Consider the following 25,174-nt stretch of genomic DNA (forward strand, 5'->3'; position numbering starts at 1 on the left):
AATGAAATACAGTAAAGAGGAATTGACATGGAATGGGAATATAAACATATTGCATTAAGAAAATTAAGTCTTTTAATGATACAGCCAAGGGAGAATGGCTTGTGGCAGTGGGCAGGCTGGGGGAAGACACTCAGGGGACGGGAGCTTTAATGGTACAGAGCTGCTGGAGCACTGAGATGGGGTGTGCGGAGGAGAGAACTCATCTCTAAAAGACTCGGAAATTCCTGTGTCACTGCAAAGTTGTACCCTACCTGGTAAAGCTCATAACCCCTGGTTTTATTGAGCATGAGCTTGGTCCATCAGTGGTCTCTCTTCATCTCCATTTGCAAATGAACATCATTTCCAGCAAGCGCTTTTGGGTATCACGCAGAGCTGGCCCCTTTAAAGGGGTAATTCTGTGAGCAGCAGAACCAAGAAAGTCTGCTCTCGCCGGGCTCTGTGCGTTACAGGTCTCTCCCATGGAGATTTGACATTGTCTGATAAAGACTAAACTTAAACTGCAATTTTTCCATCAATGGGGATGTTGATTAGCTTCAGTTACTCAGGCCTTTATTCATACAGGAGTGGCAACGTCTCATAGCTTTGCAAATCAGTCGGGGACTGCTAAAAACTGTTTGAAGCAGGGAAAGAGAAAACTGGTACATGTACATGGGCATCTGGAGCTCTTAAGCCTTGTTTCTTTGGAAAGCTGAGCTATAACAGAGTCAGAAACATGCAGAATTATATACTTTTTTTTTTAATATATAGTGTTATTAGAAAACCAACTCTTGTTGTCACTATATTTTTGTAAAGCAGAAACTGGCTACTATTATGCTTTGCCATAATATACATATAAATAATAATGGCAACAAAAAGCAAATCCATCTGAGCAGAATTATTTCCCCAAAATATGCATGTAAGCACAGTCTTTGAATACAGCTGTTGAACTGCTGGGGGATGAGGCAACACATGAATATATAAAAATACTAACATATAACATTCATATTCTTTTTTATTTAGTCTGTATGTCCTTCTCTGCAAAAATACAGTTCTCTGCATCAAGCTGTAAAAAGAAAAAAACCCTTGAAATTGTGACATGTGCTTGTTTAGATTTTTCACGCTGCCTTTTAAAACTGATTCAGTATTTCATAAAGAAGCCGTCTCAGTTGTAGGAGGGCAGGGTGCAGCACCTTGCTCTTCCCTGCCCATCCTGAGAGTTGCTGCAATAGTGCAAAAGTCTGCTCTGGGAGCAATGCAATGAGAAGACGTCTGGAAAGCATTTATCTGATCATACATCCCACACCCCAGTGCTCTTTCTATTATCCTGGACGTGCTATTGGGGCTTTTGAATTTATTTTGAACAAAGTTTTTAGCAGTTTTCTGTCAAGACCCATTACTGCTCACTGGCACAATAAGCCAGGAAAGAGGAAAAACTAGCTTACCTTGCCTAATTGGAAAGACTTACAAAGTGCATTTAGGATATATTGCATACTTCATTGTTCCGGATCAAATCCGATCAGATTGCAAAGCCAGAGCAAAAGTCACCACTGCATGGCAGCACCAATGGCCCTAACCCCACCTTGTTTTATACACTGGTCTTCAGGTGACTCCTGGTATTCCTTTCTTTTATCCCAAGACACGGTTTTGCTCCCTGCTGCTTCCAGTATCGTTCCAGCATCTCAGATCCAGCTGCATTCCTTTCCTGCCTCTTTCCTTAGCCTGTTCTTTGTCTCCAAAAGAAAGTGGCAAAATTTCCCAACAAGTATTTTGGAGGGCTTATGTGCTCTGGGATAATGGCAGGAGATGAGCGGGGAAGGGGCCGGGTGACAGCCAGCTCCTCCGCAGCAGCTTTTGCTCTCAGCATCTGAGGGAGGTCAGGCAAGGCAGACACATGGGGAGCAGAGATGGTGTTTGAGGGCTATTTTTATGCTTTTCTGGCTGTCGCTGCAGTTTCAGATCTGGGAGGCAGGGGGGTCTGTCCATCACTAGCAGCAGCCCTTTTTCTTCCGGGGTGGCTTTGGTACCTCTGCTGCTTTATTTTTCAATTCATCTTCACGAACTTTGAGCAACCTGGGAGAAAAGGAAGCAAATTAGCCAGGTATTTCCTCCATATTTTGCATTGCTATGCTATTTGCCTTGACAAGCATCAGTAAAGGAGGCTCAGCATGGCTGAAAGGAGTTAGGAGCCTTCCAGCTCAGGCCAATTTGAGAACCATGGGCTCTGCTAAAAATGCCAACCTAAATCAAGTCACAGACAGAATTTATTTCAGTCAACCCAGGGAGAAATCAGCAGCATCCTGAGAAGGGTTTTGTTAATCTCCTTGCAATGCTGACTACTCAGGAGACATCTTACCTTATCTCTGGCTCATCCCAGCGTGCACATGCTGCTCCAAGTTTTCCCTGACATTTGGGCACATGGAGTCTCAAGTGACAGTTACACACCAGCATTTGGAGTTAAAAAAGCAGAAGGAAGCCCATTAAATTCAGGACAGCTGGCAAAATCCAAGCTCATGCCTCACCTGATTAAGCTGACCATGGATTCCAAGACATTGTGGCCCGAGGCAGCACTACATTCGTAAAACGTGAGCTGATGCTCCTGGAAGACAGTGAGCCCAAATAGAAATGTAATATTCTTGCATTGGAGTAGCTTAATGTGGGAGTAAATAGCCACGGGACAGTCACAGCCAAGGGGAAATAGGAGGGACTCAAGGAAACAAATAAGTCAGTAACCTATTTACTGGAATACAAGTGTGAAATCCAGGTTGTCTGGTAGCTACAACACCAACTTTTAATACCAAGGAAAAGGCTGACACTGCAGACAGAACGAGATGCGATGCCCTCCAGTTAATGGAGCGAATACGGAGATGTAACTAGATGTTCTCAGGTCTTTTGTGCCTGCCAGTGACTAGTTTGGGAAGAAAAGCATCTAACCCCTTGTCCTGCTGTCTCCATTTGTAAAACTGCTCAATGGATACTGGCCCAAATCCCATAAACTTTGAAATTAAGTCAGTAAAGGTAAGATTCTTCTCACCTGATTTTTATTAGCCATCTACATTTGAAGAGATTAATCGTACTTTAAACATTTCAGTCTCTTTTAAATAGAATAGAGCTTGGTGGTTTTACTATTTATAGGATGCTGGGAAGACATGTGACACTTCACAGCAAAGATAAAGAGAGCTGAAAATGTTTTAATTTATAGATCCAGTTTCATAAACTGTTTTACTGGGGCAGCAAGGGGAAAGCAAGGCAGGGAAGGGTGAAAGATGGGTTCAGAGATCACTTTGCCAGCCACCAGTGCACAAAAGGTAAGTTAAGGGCTTTCACCTTTCTTCAGGTCCTCAGGCTGGTGGCATCCATCCTTAGCTGTCCTTGCCCAACTTGGGTGGACAGCACACTTTAGCAGGGTCATGCACCTACCTTGGCCAAGCGTTCCCCCTCCTCTGTAGGGACCTTTCTGACTTCAGCGCAGTCAGTTTTGTTCCCAAGAAGCAGAATAGCAACTCCGTCTTCTGCTCCTTCCTGGGCAATTAAAGAGGGGAAGATCAGGAGCGTGTCTGAATCTCCCTTGAATCACAGCCAGCCACACTGTCTAGGCACATCCTGGAGCACCGGGAAGGATGCCCACAGATTTGGGCTGATAAAAAAACCTTAAATTCTTAAACAAGTTTAACAGCATTTAAGAATGGGATTTTTTTTCCCCTTAAATCATCTGTCCTGGTCTATTAACAGGGCAGAGCACTGGATGAATTAGCCTTGTAGTGAATTCACTTTGTGTTCAACTTCAGGAACCATCCAGGAGATGCTCTGGCTGACATCTACAGGCACTGAGCAAGGTGACATCCTTTTTTGTTCCAGCGTTTTTAAACGCTGACTTTGTACTTGACTGGAAATCTCTGACAAGAAGTTTTTAATTAGACACAAGTTGCCTCCCATTTCCCAGGACTCAAAGTGGACTATTCTTGATTTAAAAGCATTATCAAAATAACTTTCAACATTTTCCATTCCTCTTTTTGATTTAAAAAAAGTTGATCATTATCACAACGATGCTATCAACAAATTACCCCAGGAAACACTGCAAAAATGTGAAAATTTTCAGTATCTGAATTTAAATCCTCCAAGAAAAATTGTTTTCTAACCAAAGCAAAGCAGAATGCCCTTTACAAAGGGCTTGGTCACCCCCAGATGTCCATCCTTAACCAGTGGCAGAGGTCAGGTGGGGAAATGCTGAGCTCGGATTCACTGCCAGTTCCAAGAACTCGGAGACAGAATGAGGTTTTCCTACTTCACCCACCTGGATGCAGCTCAGCCAGTACCGCACATCCGAGAAGGAGTACTCCGATGTGATATCGTACATCAGCACAACGCCATCCGCCTTCCGGAAGAACTGCTTGGTCATACTGTGGTACCTGTGTACATTTTAAATGGTCACCAATAAGGTCTAAGGAGCTTTTGCCTAGGAGCGATCTGAAATCCCAGTGGGAAAGCTGGAAATGCATGTCTACAAAAAAGGCAAAACCCAGATTTTGCTCCCATCCTGATCACAGAGGCCATACAAACAGCCCGAGTGCTTATTTTTATCTTAATTACTTCCTTTATTATTCTTTATCAGATCACACACTGTACAGAGTCCCTTCTTAAACAACCCCTCCTTTGCTTAGCAAAGCCAAGAACATTCCTTTCCACTAAACTACAAGGGGGGAAAAAAAAAAAAAAAAAAGAAAACCACAGGTTGCTCTCCTTAGGCAGACAGCACAGCACCTCACCTTTCTTGACCGGCCGAGTCCCACAGGCGGAGAGCAAAGCGCTTGTTGTCCACAATGAGGTTTTTGACCTGATAATCCAGTCCTAGGAGAAAAAAAAAAAGAGATATTTTGATACTGTAGAGTTCATCCTTGTGACAGAGGATGGATGGAGAAAGCACACGGTGCAGGTGTGGTCTGAGGCTGTGGCTCCAGTGCGCTGGTCTTAAGTGAACCTCCAGCTTTTAGATATTTGATGGCTGGATTTTGGGAAGGTCTCTAGTCTCATGATGAGTAAAACCAGGTTGGTTAAAAGAGAAGAATATAGCTGAAAAGCAAAGCAGGGAAGAAAGCACCAGGGCCATTACTATTCGTGCCCCTAGCGAGAGCAAGGAGGACCAGCATTGCCTGCTCAGGAGCATCCAGACATGCGAAGCCGGTGGTCCTATTTGGTCCTTGGTGACAGGTTGTATAGCACGTGGCGTGAGCTGTAACATGCATGTAATAACCACCAGAAGCTTGTGGGGTGGAGGAGAGGGGACTGTGAAGGTCACCCAAGGAGGTGCAGAGCTGTGCTGGAGAGGAGCTGGACGAGACCTACCTACTGTGGCAGTGAGGTGAGGGTTGAAGGTGTCGGCGTGCAACCGGTACAGGAATGATGTTTTTCCCACATGGGAGTCCCCGACGAACAGCACGTTGTAGAGGTGGTCTGGCTCCAGGGAGGCTTCAGGAGAACCCCTTGGGGCAGGTCCTCCCCCATCTGCAGTCACAGCCCCTGGCTTTCCTGGGCTGGGCTCACCTTTCTGGCTCGTTTTCTGTCCAACTTCTTGCTTCTTCTCCCATTGATCAACATTAAGGTCTTCACTCTGTTCTCCCAAGTGTTGCTTTTGAGGCTGCATGCTGCTGTTGTCTCCATCCCCCACTGAGCTGTCTCCAAGGACCATCCCCAGCTGGTCTTTCCCAGCATCTTCCTCCTGTTGGACCCTCATGTGAAGGGTTGATGCTGGTGGCATCTCTTGTTTTGGAGGTTCAGCGGGTCTGGCAGCTACCTGCTCTGTTTCCACCACATGCAGTGGCTTCTCCTTCAGCTGCTGGGAAGCAGTGTGAAGCCTCACCTTATCTGCCTGTGCCGAGACCTGCTCCTGAAGCTCGCTTTGGACTGCCTGTCCCGAAGTGCCTAGCCGCCGCACATCTGGAATGAGAACATCCTTCTGCATCATCCTTTCCAGCTTTAGAGTGCTGATTTGTAACGGCACCTCGAAGACCAGGGAGGCCAGCTCAAACGCACCATCATCACGGCCCTGCTTTAGCCCTAGACCCTGAGTGTCAACTAAACTCACCCCCGCCTCCAGCCTCTCTCCCTGCACCACCTCCAGACGTTGAGCTCCATCCAGAAGCCTCCCCTCTGCAGCAGCTCTCTCTCCCTGTGGTAATTCCAGTGTCTGGGTGTCCTCCAGGATCTGCCCATGAGGACCAGTGAGTGCTCCCAGCTTTACTTCCAGACCAGGACCCTCAGCAGCAGCGGCACACTCGGGATAGGAAGCAGCCTCAAGTGGAGGGGACACACGTGCACCAGCAGCTCCCTCCCACGTGTCTGCGGCGTGAGCTGCACGCAGACCTGCCTCCAAACCAGGAGGCTGACTCTGCTCCCCTTCCCACAACATCCCAGTTGCACCCAAGTGTGCCAGATCTGCCTCTGTGCTCCCTGCCGAGGTTGATTTGAGCTCCTCTGCCTCTGTAAGCAGCTGCATATTTGCATCAGTTCTCTGAATCTCCAGTGTGTCCAGGGTTACAGCCTCCTCAGGGGGCTGCATGCCTGCACCAGCCCCCTCTCCCTGCCCAACTCCTGCTCCCTGCGGATCAAGCACAGGCTCATGTGGCAGCCCATGCTCACCCTGCCCTTGTTCCCCATCCTCAGCCTCCTCCCCAAGCTGCATGGCTGCATGGTCCCCCCCTCCCTGGGGGGTTTCTGGGCTGGCACCCCCACGAAGCTGTGTGTCTGTCCGGGAGTCCTCTGCCTCCACCATTTCCACTAACTCTGGCGTATCAACCTGATCCAGGGGTTGCACATCGGGAGCCCAGCTCCCTCCCTGCTCTGTCCCAAGGGAGCCGGCCTCACTCAGGGGCTGCAGATCTGTCTCACTGCTCCCTCCTGGGGTCAGTCTGAGCTCATCCACCTCTGCAAGCAGCTGCACGTTGGCATCAGTGCTCTGGTCCTCCAGCAAGTCCAGGCTTTCAGCCAACTCCCACAGTTGCACACCTGCACCAGCCCCCTCTCCCTGCCCAACTCCTGCTCCCTGAAGATCAAGCACAAACTCGTGTGGCAGCCCATGCTCTGTCCCTGGGGACCTAACCTCACTTGGCAGCTGCAGATCTGCCTCCATGCTCCCTCCTGGGGTCATGTCAAGCTCATCTGCCTCTGCAGGCTGCTGCACATTTGCATCAGTGCTTTGAACTTCCAGTGTGTCCAGGTTTTCACCCGACTCCCACAGTTGCACGCCTGCATCAGCCACCTCTCCCTGTCCAACTCCTGCTCCTTGCGGACCAAGCACAGACTCGTGTGGCAGCCCATGCTCCCCCAGCCCTTGTCCCCCATCCTCAGCCTCCTCCCCGAGCTGCACGGCTCTTCTGGTCTTCCTGCCCCATGGGGCTTCTGGGCCAAGACCCCCACGAAGCTGTGTGTCTACCCAGGAGTCCTCTGCCTCCAATTCCACTAACTCTGGTTTATCAACCCGGTCCAGGGGATGCACATCTGGAGTCACACTCCCTCCCTGCTCTGTATCCAGGGAGCTGACCTCACTCAAGAGCTGCAGATCTGCCTCTGTGCTCCCTCCTGGGGTCAGTTCGAGCTCATCCACCTTTGCAAGCGGCTGCATGTTTGCATCACTGCTTTGAACTACCAGTGTGTCCAGGGTTACAGCCTCCTCAGGGGGCTGCACGCCTGCACCAGCCCCCTCTCCCTGCCCAACTCCTGCTCCCTGCGGATCAAGCACAGACTCGTGTGGCAGCCCATGCTCCCCCAGCCCTTGTCCCCCATCCTCAGCCTCCTCCCCAAGCTGCGTGGCTGCATGGTCCCCCCCTCCCTGGGGGGTTTCTGGGCTGGCACCCCCAAGAAGCTGTGTGTCTGTCTGGGAGTCCTCTGCCTCCACCATTTCCACTAACCCTGGTTTATCAACCTGATCCAGGGGTTGAACATCTGGAGCCCAGCTCCCTCCCTGCTCTGTCCCAAGGGAGCCGGCCTCACTCAGGGGCTGCAGATCTGTCTCACTGCTCCCTCCTGGGGTCAGTCTGAGCTCATCCACCTCTGCAAGCAGCTGCACGTTGGCATCAGTGCTCTGGTCCTCCAGCAAGTCCAAGCTTTCAGCCAACTCCCACAGTTGCACACCTGCATCAGCCCCCTCTCCCTGCCCAACTCCTGCTCCCTGTGGACCAAGCACAGACTCGTGTGGCAGCCCATGCTCCCCCAGCCCTTGTGCCCCGTCCTCAGCCTCCTCCCCAAGCTGCATGGCTGCATGGTCCCCCCCTCTCTGGAGGGTTTCTGGGCTGGCACCCCCAAGAAGCTGCGTGTCTGTCCGGGAGTCCTCTGCCTCCACCATTTCCACTAACTCTGGTGTATCAACCTGATCCAGGGGTTGCACATCTGGAGCCCAGCTCACTCCCTGCTCTGTCCCTGGGGACCTAACCTCACTTGGCAGCTGCAGATCTGCCTCCATGCTCCCTCCTGGGGTCATTTCAAGCTCATCTGCCTCTGCAGGCTGCTGCACATTTGCATCAGTGCTTTGAACTTCCAGTGTGTCCAGGTTTTCACCCGACTCCCACAGTTGCACGCCTGCATCAGCCACCTCTCCCTGTCCAACTCCTGCTCCTTGCGGACCAAGCACAGACTCGTGTGGCAGCCCATGCTCCCCCAGCCCTTGTCCCCCATCCTCAGCCTCCTCCCCAAGCTGCACGGCTCTTCTGGTCTTCCTGCCCCATGGGGCTTCTGGGCCAAGACCCCCATGAAGCGCCGTGTCTACCCAGGAGTCCTCTGCCTCCAATTCCACTAACTCTGGTTTATCAACCCGGTCCAGGGGATGCACACCTGGAGCCCAGCTCGCTCCCTGCTCTGTCCCCAGGGAGCCGGCCTCACCCAGGGGCTGCAGATCTGTCTCACTGTTCCCTCCTGGGGTCAATCTGAGCTCCTCTGCCTCTGTAAGCAGCTGCACATTGGCATCAGAGCTCTGAATCTCCAGTGTGTCCAGGGTTACAGCCTCCTCAGGGGGCTGCACGCCTGCACCAGCCCCCTCTCCCTGCCCAACTCCTGCTCCCTGCAGATCAAGCACAGGTTCATGTGGCAGCCCATGCTCACCCTGCCCTTGTTCCCCATCCTCAGCCTCCTCCCCAAGCTGCATGGCTGCATGGTCCCCCCCTCCCTGGGGGGTTTCTGGGCTGGCACCCCCACGAAGCTGTGTGTCTGTCCGGGAGTCCTCTGCCTCCACCATTTCCACTAACTCTGGCGTATCAACCTGATCCAGGGGTTGCACATCGGGAGCCCAGCTCGCTCCCTGCTCTGTCCCCGGGGACCTAACCTCGCTTGGCAGCTGCAGATCTGTCTCACTGCTCCCTCCTGGGGTCAAACTGAGCTCATCCACCTCTGCAAGCAGCTGCACATTGGCATCAGAGCTCTGAACCTCCAGCATGTCCAACATTACAGCCTCCTCAGGGGACTGCACACGAGCAGCAGCCCCCTCTCCCTGCCTGATCGTCACTCCATGGGGGTAAAGCAAAGCCTCTTGTGGCAGCCCACACTCACCGTGTCCTTGTTCCCCATCCTCAGCCTCCTCCAGGAGATGTACGGCTGCACAGTCGCCCCCTCCCTGGAGGGTTTCTGGGCTGGCACCTCCATGCAGCTGCGTGTCTGCCTGGGAGTCCTCTGTCTCCACCGTTTCCAGTGCCTGAGCCTTAACTGGGAACAGCCCACCCACATCTGGGCTCTCTGCAGGTGTTTCTGCTGGGGAAGGACCCTCACCATGCACTGCAGCAGCACCCATTTCCCCCCCCCAGCCCTAACTCTGGTTTATCATCCTCCTCCAGTGGCTGCACACCTGGAGCTACGCTCCCTCCCTGCTCTGTCCCCAGAGAGCCGGCCTCGCTCAGCGGCTGCAGAGCTGCCTTCACCTCTGCAAGCAGCTGCATGTTGGCATCGTTGCTCTGGGCCTCCAGCGGTTGCACATCTGTTCCCGCTCCACCTTCCTGCATGTCGGCGGGTGGCACAGCCGCCGGCAGCGGCACCTCTGCACCCACGCTCCCCCCCCATCCTGCCTCTCCCCTCGCAGACTCACCCTGCGGTTGCGGTTCTGCCTCCCTGGGTTGTGTTACCTCCACCTCCCCTTCCTCGGCCCTGGCTCTGCTGCTCCCTCCATGCTGAGCTGGGGCTGGCAGCACGTCAGCATCTAAGGTTTCTCCCTGGGGCTGCACCTCTGCACTGACATGCTCTTCGTCCAGCATCCCGGGGCCAGGAGCCACTGTCACCTCGGGGAGGACACCGTCCTTCTGGGCTGCTCCCATTCGTGCCTCAACCTGGGATGGTGGCTCTGGCTCCAGGTGCTCTCCTGGCTTTATTTCAAGTTTCTCTGAGAGCCCCGATGGCAGGTCAGCCTCTTCCCCCAGACCCATGTCCAGGGGCTGTGCATGCTCTCCTGGAGCCACAGCCGGGCCAAGCTCATCTGTAGCAAGCTGCCATCCCGCTGCTAGTCCTGCCTCCCCAGGCTCAGGTGGCCCCAGACCTGTCTCCAGATTTTCTCCCTGGCTTAATGCCACTTCCTCAGCTTCTCCTGGGGGCTGTACCTTTTCCCAACCTATTTTTTCCTGCATCCATCCTTCTCCCTCCGCCTCCATCAGTGCCTGCTCTCCTGCCTCTGTGCTCTCTCCCGGTGCTTCTTGCAGATGCTGAGCCGCCTTTAGCATCAGCTCCTTCACACCAGCGCCCTTTCCCTGCAGGAATAACATCCTCCGTGCATCCTCCGGGCTCTCTCCCTGCTCTGCCCCCGGCTCCTGAGCCCTGCGGTGCCTGGCTCCCACAGACGCACCAGCCTGTGTCGTGTCCGGAGCACAAAGCTCAGCTGCGGCTGGTCCCTCTTTCAGGTCTCCTTCAAACGGCTTGGGAGCGACGTGGCTGGGGAGGGTCTCTTGCAGGACCCCGGGGGTTGTGCCATGGGCTGTGGCTGCCTCCGGCCCCGTTTGGGGCTCAGCATCATCCTGGGGGTGACAGGCAGCGTCTGCCGGCACAGGGGGTGTACCTGGTGCCTGTGGCTTCAGCTGTTTGCTCAGAGCCGCTATTGCATCATTCATCTCTCTTAGCAAAGAGCTTTGGTTAGAAAAACGTTCCTCTTTGAGAAATTCTGGGAAGGGGTCCTCTTCCACGGAGCTCGCTCTCGGCGGGGCTCCCAAAAGGCTTATTTCTGCTGGCAGCATTTCCCAAACCCTGGAAAGGGCAGAAAATGGGGGGAGGTCAGTCCAGTTTCCAGGTCAGGCTGCAGCTCCCTCCCAACCGCTGGGGCTGCCACTGGGGGGGTCCACTCCTCCACCACCTCGCCCTGTCCCTCTCCAAACCCACCTTCCATTTACCCTCTGAGTGTACTGGAGGTTCACACAGGTAGTGATGGGGACAGGGGAAAGGGGGATGCACACCCAAGGAGACAGACCAGGGGCCGTATCCTGCCCAGCAAGCTAGCATGCTTCTTCCCAGGCTCTGTGTTCACATTATCGGAGATGAAAAGACAACTCTTGGCCAGGTACGGTGAGTGCCTGAGCCAAGGGAGCGATGCAGGATGGCAAGCCAGGGTAAGCAATCTGATCTCCAGGATGAGAGATGAGTGGGTGGAAAAAGAGCATTAAAAGGAGCTAATGTCAGGTTTTGCCTGGAGAGGGTGCAGGACTTGGTGCTTAGCACTGGCTCGCAGATATCAAGGGCACGAGCTGAAGCAGCAGCTGTGACCAAGGACCTCTTACACTTGGTGGGTGCTCTTGACTTTGGGCTTGCCACTCTGGGACCCCAGCCTGGTCCGCATCTCGGAGCGGTACTTCTCACTCTTCTCCAGACTCATCTGCAGTAAACAGGGTGGGAAGAGGAGAGAGAAAAGTGCTTGGTGAGGGAGTATATCCACCTGAAATGATGCTGAGCTCTCTGGCAGAGACGTACCCACCCAAAATCTTGGGGGTATCAGAAGTAAGAAGCTGCTACCCCCCCCCTTCCCAAGCATCTGTATGGCACCATGCCGACCCAGTTGAGAAAGATTTCAGGGGAGACATTGCCTCTGCTGCAGAAGCATCCTGTGCTTTTGGGGTCCCCAGCAGTCCCAAACTGAACAGCACAAGGCCCTGGAGCACGGACACCCCATCCCATCCCCACACACCCAGCTGCGGTACCTGTGGGGACAGGGCCATCTCGCTGGGCAGCTCTGCAGCCACTCCGTCTCTGCAAACACAAGAGCACAGGGGTCAAAATGGCAATTGCATCCTCTTCACCACATCCATCCCTGCCCCAGGGTAGTCCCCAGCCCTGGAGGCAGCGATGGGCTGGAGCAGGACAGCAAAACCCACAACCCTTGGATCAGTCCTTGTTGGGTCTTTCTGGGTGAAGGACATCCCCCCATCTCCGCTAGCACTGCCCTACAGGGACATGTTCAGTGCATGGTGCTGATAATCCTGGCTTTTTTTCTGATGCATTTCATACCAAGCTGTGATTAATTTACACCGTGGAGACCACTGAAGCACAGCAATGGCCGAGACCTGTGAAACTCATTCCCCATCCACTGCAAGCCCCAGGAGGAGACCTCATAGGTGCAGAGGGAGATGTTGGTCTCTCAGCTACTCACCCGGGCTCCTCCATGTTCTCCCAAGCCACCGCAGCCCTCGCTGTCTGCAGGCGCCCCTGGGTCTGCTGGAGCTGCTGGTGGAGGTGCTGCAGGCGGTCCTCCAGCACCCGGTTGCTCTCCTCCAGCTGCCGGTTTTCAGTGCTGGTGGCTTGCTGCATGCTGCGGAGGCTGCGGCACCGCGTCTCCAGCTGCGGGATGGCAGCCAGGACACTCACACCCCGCCAGGACCCTCATGCAAACAAATTATGGATAACCACCTCCTCTAGACCCAGGGATGAATTTCTCCCCCTGAGGGTGGTGGGTGGGAAATTCAACTTGGGTCCTCTGGGGATGGAGGGGAGCACGGGGATGGGGGTGGCAAAGGTGGTGGTGATGGAGGTCCTATGTGACAACCCGCATCAAAGGCTGGTGGGGACAGACCAGGATCAGCTGTATAACACCCTGTTGCTGCTATGGGCACAGCCCAGAGACCCCGTACGCACGATGTGGGGCTGGGGCTTGGGTGCAGCTCACCTCCATCTGCGCCATGACCAAGCGCTGCACCTCCCTCTCGCTGGCATCCAGCGCTCGCTGCAGCTCCATGCCGTGCTGGTGGCTCCGGGCCACGCTCTGGGATAGCAACAAGGATGTTAGCACCCACTCACCCATCTGGGAGCTGCCACAGGGGTTTGGGGGTGCTGGGTCCCCTCCCAGGGTGGATGGCAAGGGGAGAGGTGTAGCTGGTGACCCACCTGCTGCTCCAGCCGCTGCTGCTCCTGCTGAATCTGCTGCTCCAGGGCCTCACAGAGCTGCTGCACCTCCTTGTCATGTTCAGCCACACGCCTGCCGGAGATAGCACGGCCAGAGGGGTGGTCAGACCCTGCTGCGGTGGGTGCAGGTCCCTGGGACCCCACATTGCCCATGGGACCTGCAGGCTGCAGCTGGGTCAGCCCGGAGGGGTTCACCCAGCAAGGACGTGTCCAGCAGTCTGAGTCCGGCACTTTGCCATCCCGTGTGTGACTGTAGAGGGAGCCCGGCCCCAAACGTCGGCTCCCAGTGAAACTGGTGTTCCAGCCACTGATGGAGATGCTGAAAGCACCCAGGTTTCTCCCTCCTTGGGTGCATCTCCATGGCTGGGGTGAGCAGGGTGTCCCATCCCTGTCCCCATCCTTCCCATCCCGTCCCTCTCCACTGCCCTGGGGTGACTCACTTGTTCAGGGTCGCCTTCAAAGCCTCCTTCTTGCTCCTGGCTTCTTGGATGCGGTGCCTCATCTTGGCCAGAAAGTCCTCCAGGTTGCCCAGGAGCTGGGGTTCGTCCTCCCGGAGCTTCACCCAGAGCTGCCAGATCTCCTGTCTGCGGGGAGAGGGGTGTTTCGTGGTGAGCATCCCCCCAAAGCCGGGCCAGCTATGGGATCCCAGGTCATTTAGCTCACACCGTTCAGGACACATGGTCCTGGGGGACAGATGAGCATTGGGGTGACCGTGATCCTGTCCCCTGCTCCTGCACTTGGGGCAAAGGCACCTCTAAGCCATTTCTGTGCTCACTGCCTGCACAGGGACCAAATGAGGGGAATACCCTGCCCTGTCCCAAGCCTTTCCCCCTAGGGCAGCTCAGCCCCATCCTGCAGGACACCCATGGGTGCTAAACAGGGTGGCTTACTCTTCAGAGACATTGTCCGTGCCCAGCTGCTCCATGAAGGCAGCAAAGTGTCTCTGCTCCTCGCTGTCCACCCCATCCAACGCTGGGCTGGGGAGGACCAAGCGGACCCTCCGGGATGCTGTTTTCCGCCGGCGGTGGTTCCTGGTAGCTTTTTGGGAGCTCAGGAACTGCCCTGCCAACAGATACCCCAAACCCTCAGTGCCCGGCCGGGGTGACAGCAAAGCCCAGACCCCGACACTTCCCACCCCGTGGCTTTGACAAGCCGCTTCAGCACAATAGGAGCCCTCACCATGCCAGCCATAGGCTGAGACCCGGGCATGGGGACACTTTTTGGGCCATCATGTGCCACCCAGCAAGGGGAGTGTTTCAGGTTCCCCTGCAGGGACCATGTCCAGGATCAGCCCAGGCTACTTGGAGGCAGCGTGCTGGCACTTACCGAGCCCGGCAGTGAACTCCTCGGTGCTTAACCGCCCGGTGCCGGCAGCATCCAGCCCATCAAAGATGAGCTCCAGCTCCTCTGTGCTGCATGGGAAATCTTCCTCCTGCAATTTCTAAGAACAAAGCAAATCAGGGGAAACACCTACCCATCATCCAGGCTCCAGCCACTGCGGCAGCATTTGACACGAGAAGATATCCCCATCCCTTACCTGCATGTCTGAGCGGGTGACGAACCCCGCCTGGTCCTTGTCCTGCTTCCTGAAGAAGTCCTGCATTCTCTGCACCACTTCGGATGCCCACGGCGGCTCCTCGCTGGGGCTGGGAGCTGCTGCCGGTGCCTCACCGGAGCCCTCCTGCAGCTGCCTTCGCCGGCTGGAGCCCATACGCCGGCCCTTGGTGGCCGCCCGGTGCTCGGCCATGGCTCCCGGCTCAGTCCTGTTGAGGGGGAAAACAGCGGGTGCTGAGCCTCAGCCGGCTCTCTCCTTGCCGGAGACCTTTGCTCCGGCGTGATGGGAGATGGCGGAGCGGGACTGAGCTGGACATTCATTTTGGCTGGTGTAAAGGGCCCCCGGGTTTGGCAATAGGAAGGGAGGCACTTATCTCTGATTGCACGGCATAAACGGAGCCTCGACCCACAGCGAGCAACAGCCGTCCCCACCAGCTCGAAGCCCAGCACCCACTGGGCGAGCGGCTTCTCCTGTCACCGGCCAAGCACCCATTCCAAATCTGCCCGTGCTCTGCCCCGGCTGCGGAGGATGCACAGGGCACCGGCACGGCTCGAGGGTCACCGGGGAGGTGACACAGCCAGGAGGTGACACCGGCAAAGGACCGGCCAACGTGATGCTGGAGATCTGGGCAAAATGTGGTGGCTCCACCTGCTTTCTTGGAACTCATCAGCAGCTTTTAAAATTCCTCCCCCAGCTTTCACAGCCGTGAGTCACCTCCGGGGAGAGCTGTGTGAGACCTCGGGGAGGTTTCCATCACGCCTGCACGCTCGCCCCAGCTTGTGGGGTCTGAGCTTGGGACCCCCCCCTCCTCCCACTCCCCTCTCCCCATCCTGGATGGGTGACAACATCACCAGCAGCCACTGCGCCGTCACCGTGAGGGGCTGTTCTCTGCACGAGAAAGCTGAAAAAATGAGCGGAGGAAACCATGGCCACGGAGAGCGGCTGACGGAGAGCGAGGGCCATGCTTGAGGCATCTGATGGCCACAGCCTGGCTTTCTGTTCCCGGCCCGGGGAGCCCCCCCCAGCCCTCTGCCCCTTTCTTTTTGCAACATGAACAGCGATTCTGCTAAATCCCGGGGTACACCGGAAACGTGGGAACAGGCCCCAAAAACATCCCCATCCCCTTGAAGCACAACACCTGCAACCACTATCCAGTAGCAATACGTGGACACGAGGGGGTTCTGAGGAGTCACTGGAGCCCCACGGGACGCCCAGCAAGCCAGGGACAGAAACCAGGTGCCTTTGTGGTGGTCCCAGCCTCTAAGACAGCAGAAGCAGGAGCTCTGGGGGGGGCAATGGGGTTGGTTAAGGCATTGAAAAGCCCCCAGTTACCTGCCCTAGCCTCAGAGGCTGAGCTGAGCCCACCACACAAAGGAGGTGCAGAACAAGAAGGGGGGCTGGGATGGGAACCACGCACCTCCCAGTCCCAGCTGAGCAGGGACCCCCCCCCCTGCCACAGCATCACTGACTCCCGGCGACCTGCCTCCCCTCCAAAACACCCCACGATGCTCCCAGCCATCAGAAAAGGGCCCCCAGCCGCAGTCCCCCCACTGGCAGCCAGAAAAAGCCTCCCCAGCTCACCAACAGTGAGAAAACCCCCTTATTTTCCTTGCTTTTCTATTTTTGAAGGTGACACATGAGCTATCCCCGGAGCAGCAAAGCTTACCTTACCTGCGTGCCCAGAGGGACCCTCAGTTTTGGGGTGCGCAGGACAAAGAGGCTCCCCAGGCCGGGAGGGATGCTGGTCCCGCGCTGACGGTGTTTGACCTGCCAGGCGCCCGAGCTCTCATTTTCTCTCTTACTCAAGGCGGCTTTCCGTTTTTGGGTTACCCTCAACTGCCGGTGCTCACATGTTTCCTGTTTGCTGCATTGCAAGCAGGGTGCGAGAAGGGCCCATCCGGAGGGTCACCGTCCCCCCAAGCTCCCCCCAGATCCCAAAGCAAGGGCACTGCCGGTGCCATCGGGAACCACAGCAGAAGTCCCCATCCTTTCCTTGTTTGCAATAGTCCCGTCAATACTGGAAGGCATTTGGGGCAGGAGAAAAGCATCAGAGAAACAGTAAACATTATTTTAAGAGTCTGAATAGCCCAAACTACAAGACTATATATAGATAATAACAGATAATAACATCCTACCAGAGACAGAACAAACCCACAACCCCCGCCGCGGAAGGTCTTTAGCCCCAGAATTTGGAGATCTCTCCCACTGTGCTACCCACACTGATGTTTTTTTCAAGGGTCCTGCCTGAATTATTAAACCAGCTTTAAAGCCAGCACCAAACCCACTGACTGCCTGCGGTCTGCACCCACTCTGGTTTGCAAGGGAACAGGGGAATTAGATGGGTTACATGCATTTTTGCTCCATTTTAACTGCAAAATGGGAAGACATGCCAAGCAAGGGGAAACACGATTATCTTTAAGCTATAACTAGAATTAACATCCACTGGCTCACAGCACGGGTCTGAGCCTGGGCACTGCCTGTCTCTCCCCACCCAAGCTGGTTAAATCACTTGCAGGGAACCGGCTGCGCAGGTGCCCTTCCCCATCACACCCACCCAGTCACCGCCCAGCCCTGCTCGTTTGCCATTTAACCTAAGGAAGCAGCAGCCAGCTCAGGTGCAATCACTCCACTTGGACATTTGTAGACCAATTCAAGGCTCAACTGGTTTTTTCTCCGCTCTCCGAGCAAAGCTGGTGTCTGTTACCCCAGATTGAAGCAATCCCATGGCCAGGTTGGGGTGCTCAGCTTACAAAAACCACCTCTGAGCTCAGGTTCGTCACAGCTTCTTACAATCCTTGGGGCTGTTCACCTGCTGCAGAAAGACGACTGAATTTTGGCTTTGTTTTCCCTGAGGATGCTTTTTTGGGGAAAACCCTAAATATCCCTGGGAGAGCGCATTGATTCACACCCTCCGCCCAGCAAGACTGCAGAGCCCTGCCGGCAGCCTGCGCCGGGGTTAGCACCAGCCACGGGAGGGTATGACCAAGCCCTGCAGCACCAACGGCCCTTTCCAGCCCCGAGGAGATGCCAGGCAGGTCTCGATGAAAAGGGATTGAATATAGTGGGGAAAGGAGGGGAAGCTCCTGACACTCCTCCCAGTCCTACTCAGCTGTTGTGGGATCCTGGCATCCTCGATCCGTGCTGAGGCTGGGATGGGAGAGCAGCAAAACACAACCTGGACTGAAAGTGCAAGGTTTCCATCTGTCCCTCAGCTGCTGGAAGCCCATCACCATTTTGTGTCCCCAAAGCTGGGGGGACGCAGTCCTCCCGCACCCAGGAGAGGTGGTGTGGGGCTGGGGTCTGCCAGGGGGGTGCAAAACTCAAGCCCAGGTGCCAAGCTCCCTCTCGCACGGCAGAGCCAGCCCCCAGCTGTCCTCAGAGCCCCACAAACAGGGACAAGGGGGTATTTGCTGATTTATTTCTTGCTTCCTCCATTACCACCACTCCTGGCAAACAGGAGGTGACAGCAGAAGGGAGCAGCTGGCAGCAGCCAAGGGGGCTGGAAGGACTGGTGTAAGGGGAAAGATTAAAAGGGCTGTATCTGTAGGGCTTGATTCAGCAGCAGCTAAAAGGCTGCATGATAGCGCTCTGCAAGCACTTCAAGGGGCATCAGCATGCACAGGTGTCACCCAACACTATGGGGACAGGCAGAAGCTTTAGGGATCCTCAGCTGAACACCACCACAAGGTTGTTGTTACCATCAAAACTTTATTTTCACCTGGATCCTCTGCAAATCAGGTCATTTATCACATTAACCATAACTTCAGCTCACAGTCCACAGACAAGTCTTGCTCAGTCCTCAGAGGAAGCAGCCAGGCATCCCTGGCTCCCAGGGGATCTCTGCCCTGGCATCCAGCAGGTCCAGTCCCAGTCCCACACCTGGGACTTGCTGCAGCATGTTTTCATCAGCAGTGCCACCATGAGCTCTTATACATCCCCATCCCCACAGCATGGGTCACCCTTACTGGCCTGGGCACCCAGGACCCCTTTAAAGGAGAAGGGAAGACATGACCAGCTTGCCCATGGCCAATAGCCACTTGCCACAGAACATAGTGTGCTGGGGGTTAGTAGAAGACCAGGGTCACAGTGGGAAGGGGGAATGATGTGGGCAGCAGACGCCCACAGTGAGATCCCACACAGATGGCAGTGGCTTCTGCTGGGGACACAGTGGCAGCACCAATCCTGCACCCCCGTCCACAGCAGACGGCTGTCCCAAGAGAGCAGAGTTAAGCACAGGGGTTGTGGTGAGGTTTTGCCCCTCTCAGCCCTTGCACAGCTCCCCATCCCGCTGCTTTGACAGCTCATGCTGCAGAGGAGTCACCCAGGGCTGCACAGCCCCTTCCCCAGCCAGCTCAGCTGAAAGCGCAGCCAGGTTCGTGCTGCAGCTGCCTCTGCTCCCAGCCAGCCCAGAGGTAGCCCCCAACTGAGGGCTGCACCCCCAGAGTGACCCCCAAGCCTCCAGAGCATCCTCCTCCCCACAGCCAGGCCCTGCTCCCAGCACAATTATTTCCATTAACCCAGAGACACCAGTTCCCTTACACAAGACAAGTGTTTATTCAGAGTTAACATTTATAGACAATCAGGTATTTCCCCTTCCTCTTCCCCCCACATAGACTTAATAGCATTTTTTTTTTTTATAAATAAACATTTAGTGCTGGGAGCTTGCCAGCTTCACTGACAGCAAAGTGCATCATGGTGCAAGGCGGGAGGTTGACCCCATCCCTTTTCTGCCTGGGACCATCTTGCACCGGTTTCCAGAGTCCAAATCCAGCAGAGCAGGAGATGAACCCCATGAAAGTGCTGAGACCTGACAGCATTGAGTCCCTCAAGAGCAGAGACTCATCCTTCAGAGCTGGGACCAAGCAGCCTTTGCTCTGGGACATCCTTTGGTCCCAGAGGTGACTAAAGCCCCTTGCTCTGCAGAGCCAAGTGAGGGTCCTATCTTCCCCCAGCCCCAAAGGGGAAAAAGTCCAGGAAAAAAAAAAAAAGCGCTACGATTTCATCTTTCAATGTCATCCTTGCTGGTGAGCAGGATTCCTTCCCTAGAGCAGTTCAACAGAGCCAGAGCAGGCAGCTCCCCAGCCTGGTGTCAGTGTTGAAGGAGGCAGGAACATGGGGGCAAACAGCACCACTCAACAAGCCAACAAGGTAAAAAAGTGGGGTTTTAGGTCAGCAGAGTCCAGGGGACCCCAAAGCCTCCCAGGCAGCATTGGTCCCACAATGAGCTCAGCACTGGGGACCTCCAATGGGTTTGTCACCATCTGCAACCCATCTCTGATGGGTGACAGCACCGGTGAGTCACCCCAAGGAAGGGCTGGCTGGGAAACAGCGTCTCCTCTCCCAAGCAGCCATGGGAAGGAGCAGCCCCCGTGTCACTCTGCTTCCACGCATGGACAAGGGCTTGACACCACTGGGTCCATCCTGCTGGGAAGAGGGCCACCACCATGTGCCAGCAACCGGTGTGTCCTCAAGGCCAGGCTGTCCCAGGGCTCCACAATCCGTATCAGTGACCCTTTCTTAGGGATATCTGGTGCCACCAGGTGGCTGGGACACAAGTGTCCTCCACAGCCAGCCATCAGGCAGGGGAAGGACCACAGCAGGATGGTGCAAGGGTGATGCTTGACCCCACCACCACAGGGCAGAGGACACATTCTTTCTTCTCTGCAGGCAGGGCAATGCCTTAGTCCCACCAGGCCCACTTCAGTCCCCCTCCATCCCCTCCGTGGGGCTATAAGCCTCAACGTGGGCTACTCCTATACATTGCACACAGTAAAGGTCCCTCAGGACCCCAGAGCTACTCATAAATAGGAAACTACAGACTCTACATTGCTTCATACAGACAGCTTACACAGTACAGGGTGGGGGAAAAGAGCCATGGACACCCCCAGGGCACATCAGCATCAGCAGCTGTCCCCGATGGCAGAGGAGCCGAACGCCACCATGTCACAGCTTGGGCTTGTCAGGCTTCGGCTTGTCAGGGACAATCCTCCGCTTGGAGCTGTAGAAGTCTGGAGGGCAGAAAGAGAGGGTTGGAAAGTGCCTCCAGCCTGTTGGGAGCAGTGGGGCAGGAAGAGGGAGGTGTCCCCGGGGAAGCACCCCAAAACCCATCCCAGGTGGGCTCCATCTTAGAGCCACCCACCCAAAGTTCCTGGAGAGAAGAGCCTGTAGATCCCCACCATCAATTCTGTTTGGTCTCACCTGCATTTCCACTCCAGGCCCTGATCCTAGAGGACAGGCTCAGGCCATGGGAACGGAAGGTGATGAACTATTCTGGGGCATCTTCAGCTATAAAACCCACATGCCCAATGTAAGCCCCCTGCCTAACCCCCAGCAACCAAAAGGCACCCAGTTTGCAGCCTTCTCCCCTTGGAAGATGGGCTCTGGTCCCCCAGGAGAGAGATGCATGGAGGGTGGTCCCCTCCCCAGGAGCCAGGTAGGGCTCTTGCATCCGAGTCCCCTCCATCTGTCCCTACCAGAAGAGCCATGACACCACCAATGCCACCACCAAGCCTCCAGCACTCACCCTTGATGGTGGTCTGCCCACGTTTCAAGCTCTGCGGGGAACCAGCTCTGTAAACCTCCGAGTTCTGCTGAGACCCCTCCGAGCAAATCCTGCCAAGATGGTCCTTGGGGGGGACCTTGTGGACCAAGGAACTCCTGCTCTCACTGCTGGTGGCCTTGACCAGGCTGTCGACCTCCTGGCGTGGCTGCTCAGCCAGGAAGACCCTCTCCCACTTGAAGTGTCCTTCCAAGGGAGTCTCCGTCTCAAAGTTGAAGTTCCAGCGCTGCTGAGCTTCTTCCAGTTGTTGCCTCAACACGTCCTCAAAGTCATTCTGGAGCTGCTGGTGGTCCACAGGGCCAAAGAGGTTCCTGCACACCTTGCTGCTGCATGGCATCTGCGCGGCCCTGCTCTGAGACAGGGGCATCGTGGCACCTGGGAGGAAAGCAGAACAAGTTACTGGGATGTTGGGCAAGCCACGAGCAAGCCCAAGGGCCAGCACATTTGCTACCAGAGCAAAGCACATGGTAGCCAAGGTGGGACAAGCTGGGTTGGGCTCTGCAATGAGGCAGCCTGGAGGGGACCTCCATCTGCCAGCATTCATCCTGGACTCAGACATTTGGTATTTTAGTGGTGTCTTGGGCAGAGGCTTGAGCCTGACTGAGGTCAAACACAGCCTGCTGTGATGCAGAAGGATGGGGAAGGTGCAAATGTTGATGTTCCCCATTTCTCCTCCAGCAGGTAAAGCCCTGCCGGGGCAAAGCATCCGGGACCTCGATGCTGCCACCGGTTCCATCCACAACCCTGCTGCGTTCCCACTTCCACACAGGCACAAGACAAGTTGGCACATGGGCAAGTGAAGCAACAGGATGTTTTTCTGGCCAGTTTCTTCATCTCAAGAACCCAGGCCCAGTGGCAAGAAAGCCTTTTAAGCAACCGTAAGAATACGCCACAAGCTTGACCACTTAACCACCCCCGTTATCTGCAAGAAGCTGTTGGGTAACCAGAGACAAGACCCTGTTTGTTTGTTTTTTTTCAAATCGGTGCCAAAAGCCTTGACCTTCACAGTAAATGGCAAAGCCTTTCCTTCCAAGCAGTCCTCCCCCTTACACATGCATGGGGCTAATGGATCCCTCGCACCGCCCACAGTTATGAGCAACCTCATTATCAGAGCAAAGCAAACAACGCTCTGGGATTCGACAGCTTTTGGAGCTAAGGCTTGACCCTGCTTGGATAGCCGTGCTCATTAAATCTGCTTTAAAAAAAGATTCACAGAAATAAAATCCATGTGTGCAAGACGGCTTTCTCATTGCCCACCCAATCTAGGGCCCCCAAAGCCGGGACCACAACAGACCCCCAGGCTTGCACCTCCAAACATCCCCAGGGATGGGGTGTTCAGCCTCCCACAGGGAAGCTTTCTGCCCAAATTCAGCACCCCCAGCCCCTCCAGGTCACCTGCACCACATTACCAGGCATGCCACCAGCACAGCATGCCAGTGGGTAGCTGGAGAGCCTCCAGCCCGGGGGCTGGGGAGACCCTGCTCCGTCCCCGGGGTCACCTCAAAGCTCTGCCCTGCCCCAACCCGGCCCCGCTCCCAACACAGACTGACCATCCTCAAATAAAAATAGAAATCCAGCTTCCTATCTCCTGGCAGTCGGAGTACGTAAACAGGGTGACCTCATTGCGAGGCAAGTCCCAGCATGTCCAGGCAAGCCCTGGCAGGTAGCAGGCAGGGGACGTGTTTCGACACCCTGACCGGACACCCTCCAGCCCTCCCTGCCCGTGTCAGGCACCGATCTCCCCATCCTCAGGGCACCCCCACGGCCCAGGTACCAGCCCAGAGCCCCCACACCTCGAGATAACAGCTTCGCCCCGACTCATGACTGCAGATTGCCAGAGCCACCAAATAGGGAAGGACCAGGGCCAGGTCACCGTCCCCTCCCATGGGGCTGGCGTTGCTTTTAGCAGCCTCTCCAAAGCTTCAAGGCTTCCCGCAACCCAGCTGGAGAACCCCAAGTCTTGAGCAAAGAGGTGATGCAGGTGCACGGTTGCGTTAAAACCTCACCCAGCCGGGCCGGGAGCTGAAGGCACTCCCAGGGACACACACAACGCACACGCACCCTCGCCAGCCCCACAGGCACCTGCGACGCCCGGGACCAGTTACACCAGTCGGAGGAAGGCTTATGGAGCAGGAGGGGCCGGGCAGCACCCACACCCGGGGGCGAATGGAGCCGACAACCGATGTCACCCCGCGCCGGGTGCCTCCCCGGGGGGAAGGCGCAGAGAACGCCCCGCTCATGACACCGATGAGCCCGCGGGGAGGGGGTTATTCCGGAGCCCTCGGGGAAAGGTGTCCGGATCCCACCCCCCGAGCGGCCTCCCCCGCCCAGCCCCGCGGGACGGCGGACACGCAGGGATGCTCCGCGGCCGCGCCCCGCACCGCGCCCCGCCGCCGCCGGGGGGCGAGCGCAGCCCGGACCGGGGCTCCGCGCCCGGCCCCGAAACGGGGGGCGGCGGCTCCGGGGGGCTTCCCTTCCCCCCCCCCCCCCCCCGCCCCGCCCCGGGCCCAGCCACCGGGACCGGCCCCGCTCCTTCCCCCGCGCTGGGGACGCGACCACCGGGGCGGAGCCGCCGCTCGGTCCCGCGCTTTCCCCGCTCCCCCTCCCCGAGCCGGGCACCGGCACCGTGTGTCGTCCGTCCTCCCCCCCTTCCCCCCCCAGCCAAAATCCGGTGACACCCCCCGCGGGCAGGGCAGGGCCAGACCCACCGGCCGCCCCCGCCGCACTCACCGTGGCGTCGCGTCTCCCGGTGCCCGTTGCGTCTCGCCGCGCTTTATACCGGAGCGGGGCGGGGCCTCGCCGCTGCTCACCGCGTCGCCCGGGATTTCCCTCCCGCCCCCGCCCCGCCCCGGGACCGGCCCGGCCCCCCCGGGGAGCTGACTCGGTCCTGGCACGGCTCCCCCCCCCCCCCGCTCCGCATCCCGGTCCCCGTTCCCGGGAGTGCACCCGGTCACCGGCTGTGGGGACCCCCTTGCTAGGGGGGTGCAGGGACCCCCCCCCCCCCGTTAGGGGATGGAGGGACGTCCCCATCAGGGGATGCAGGGACCCCCTTGCTAGGGGGGGTGTAGGGGCCCCACTGTTAGGGGATACAGGGACCCCCTTCCTAGGGGGATGCAGGGACACCCCCCCCCCCCCAGTTAGGGGATGGAGGGACATCCCCATCAGGGGACACAGGGACCCCCTTCCTAGGGGTGCAGGGATCCCCCCCATCAGGGGACACAGGGGTGCCCCCTCTCCATCGGGAGACACGGGATCCTTAGAGAGCAGCGCTTCAGCTGGCTGGCGGGGTGGGGGGGCGCTCCACATCCCACCCAGGCTTTCCTGCTGAGCGGGTCACTAGTGCAGAGGATTTCAGTGGGAAAGGGGGATAACGGATTAAGGAAGGGGCGACTCTCTCTGCCCTTGGGGTGCCCACCTCAGAGCCACGCCGGGATGATGCTCCCCTGGTCCCCAGGCACTGCCCGACCCCCTCGTAGGCCACCCTGGCCTCTCCTGACGGATTTTCTCCTGGGGGCCCGGTTCTGCTCTGTCAGCTGAACCCCCCCGGCACCCGGCTGCAGCATTTTGGGAAGGATCTGCTGGTCTTGAGTCCTGCAGGCTCCTGGGCAGGGATGAGGAGGAAAGAACAAGTCTGTGCATGTTCTGCAGGAACCTGTGGGGAGGATTCCGAGGGATTTGTGGCTTATCTGGAAAATGCATCCAAGTCCACAGGCAGGAAAGGTCTGATCCCAGGGCAG

At 56.5% G+C, this 25,174-nt stretch overlaps 2 protein-coding genes across 6 annotated transcripts; both read right to left on the reverse strand.

Moving 5' to 3' along the window:
- Positions 1-715: 715 nt before the first annotated feature.
- Positions 716-17,487, reverse strand: RAB44 (RAB44, member RAS oncogene family). 5 transcript variants are annotated; one of them, XM_041119893.1, is made up of 18 exons: positions 17,433-17,473; positions 16,550-16,895; positions 14,861-15,086; positions 14,650-14,764; positions 14,214-14,385; positions 13,764-13,907; positions 13,306-13,396; positions 13,088-13,183; positions 12,575-12,762; positions 12,126-12,174; positions 11,709-11,803; positions 10,787-11,181; positions 5,320-5,910; positions 4,743-4,824; positions 4,271-4,385; positions 3,397-3,498; positions 2,499-2,575; positions 716-2,049 (listed from the first exon to the last, which is right to left on the reverse strand). In XM_041119893.1, exons 3-18 carry the CDS (start codon positions 15,068-15,070, stop codon positions 1,965-1,967), a joined length of 2,607 nt encoding a protein of 868 aa, XP_040975827.1. In that variant the 5' UTR covers positions 15,071-15,086; positions 16,550-16,895; positions 17,433-17,473; the 3' UTR covers positions 716-1,964. The 5 variants fall into 5 exon arrangements, with proteins under 5 accessions (XP_040975827.1, XP_040975826.1, XP_029856494.1 ...); XM_030000637.2 differs by lacking the exons at positions 716-2,049; positions 2,499-2,575; positions 3,397-3,498; ... (1 more) ...; positions 4,743-4,824; positions 5,320-5,910 and having other exon boundaries at positions 8,934-11,181; positions 17,433-17,487; XM_030000635.2 differs by lacking the exons at positions 716-2,049; positions 2,499-2,575; positions 3,397-3,498; ... (1 more) ...; positions 4,743-4,824; positions 5,320-5,910 and having other exon boundaries at positions 8,934-11,181; positions 16,545-16,895; positions 17,433-17,487.
- A 1,921-nt stretch (positions 17,488-19,408) lies between these two features.
- On the reverse strand, positions 19,409-24,263 carry CDKN1A (cyclin dependent kinase inhibitor 1A). The gene is made up of 3 exons (XM_030000639.2): positions 24,168-24,263; positions 21,402-21,812; positions 19,409-20,886 (listed from the first exon to the last, which is right to left on the reverse strand). The coding sequence occupies exons 2-3, from the start codon at positions 21,802-21,804 to the stop codon at positions 20,822-20,824; spliced, it is 468 nt and encodes a 155-aa protein (XP_029856499.1). The 5' UTR covers positions 21,805-21,812; positions 24,168-24,263; the 3' UTR covers positions 19,409-20,821.
- Between the last annotated feature and the right edge of the window lie 911 nt (positions 24,264-25,174).

This window comes from Aquila chrysaetos, chromosome 24 (genome assembly GCF_900496995.4).
Source record: "Aquila chrysaetos chrysaetos chromosome 24, bAquChr1.4, whole genome shotgun sequence".
NCBI lineage: Eukaryota > Metazoa > Chordata > Aves > Accipitriformes > Accipitridae > Aquila > Aquila chrysaetos.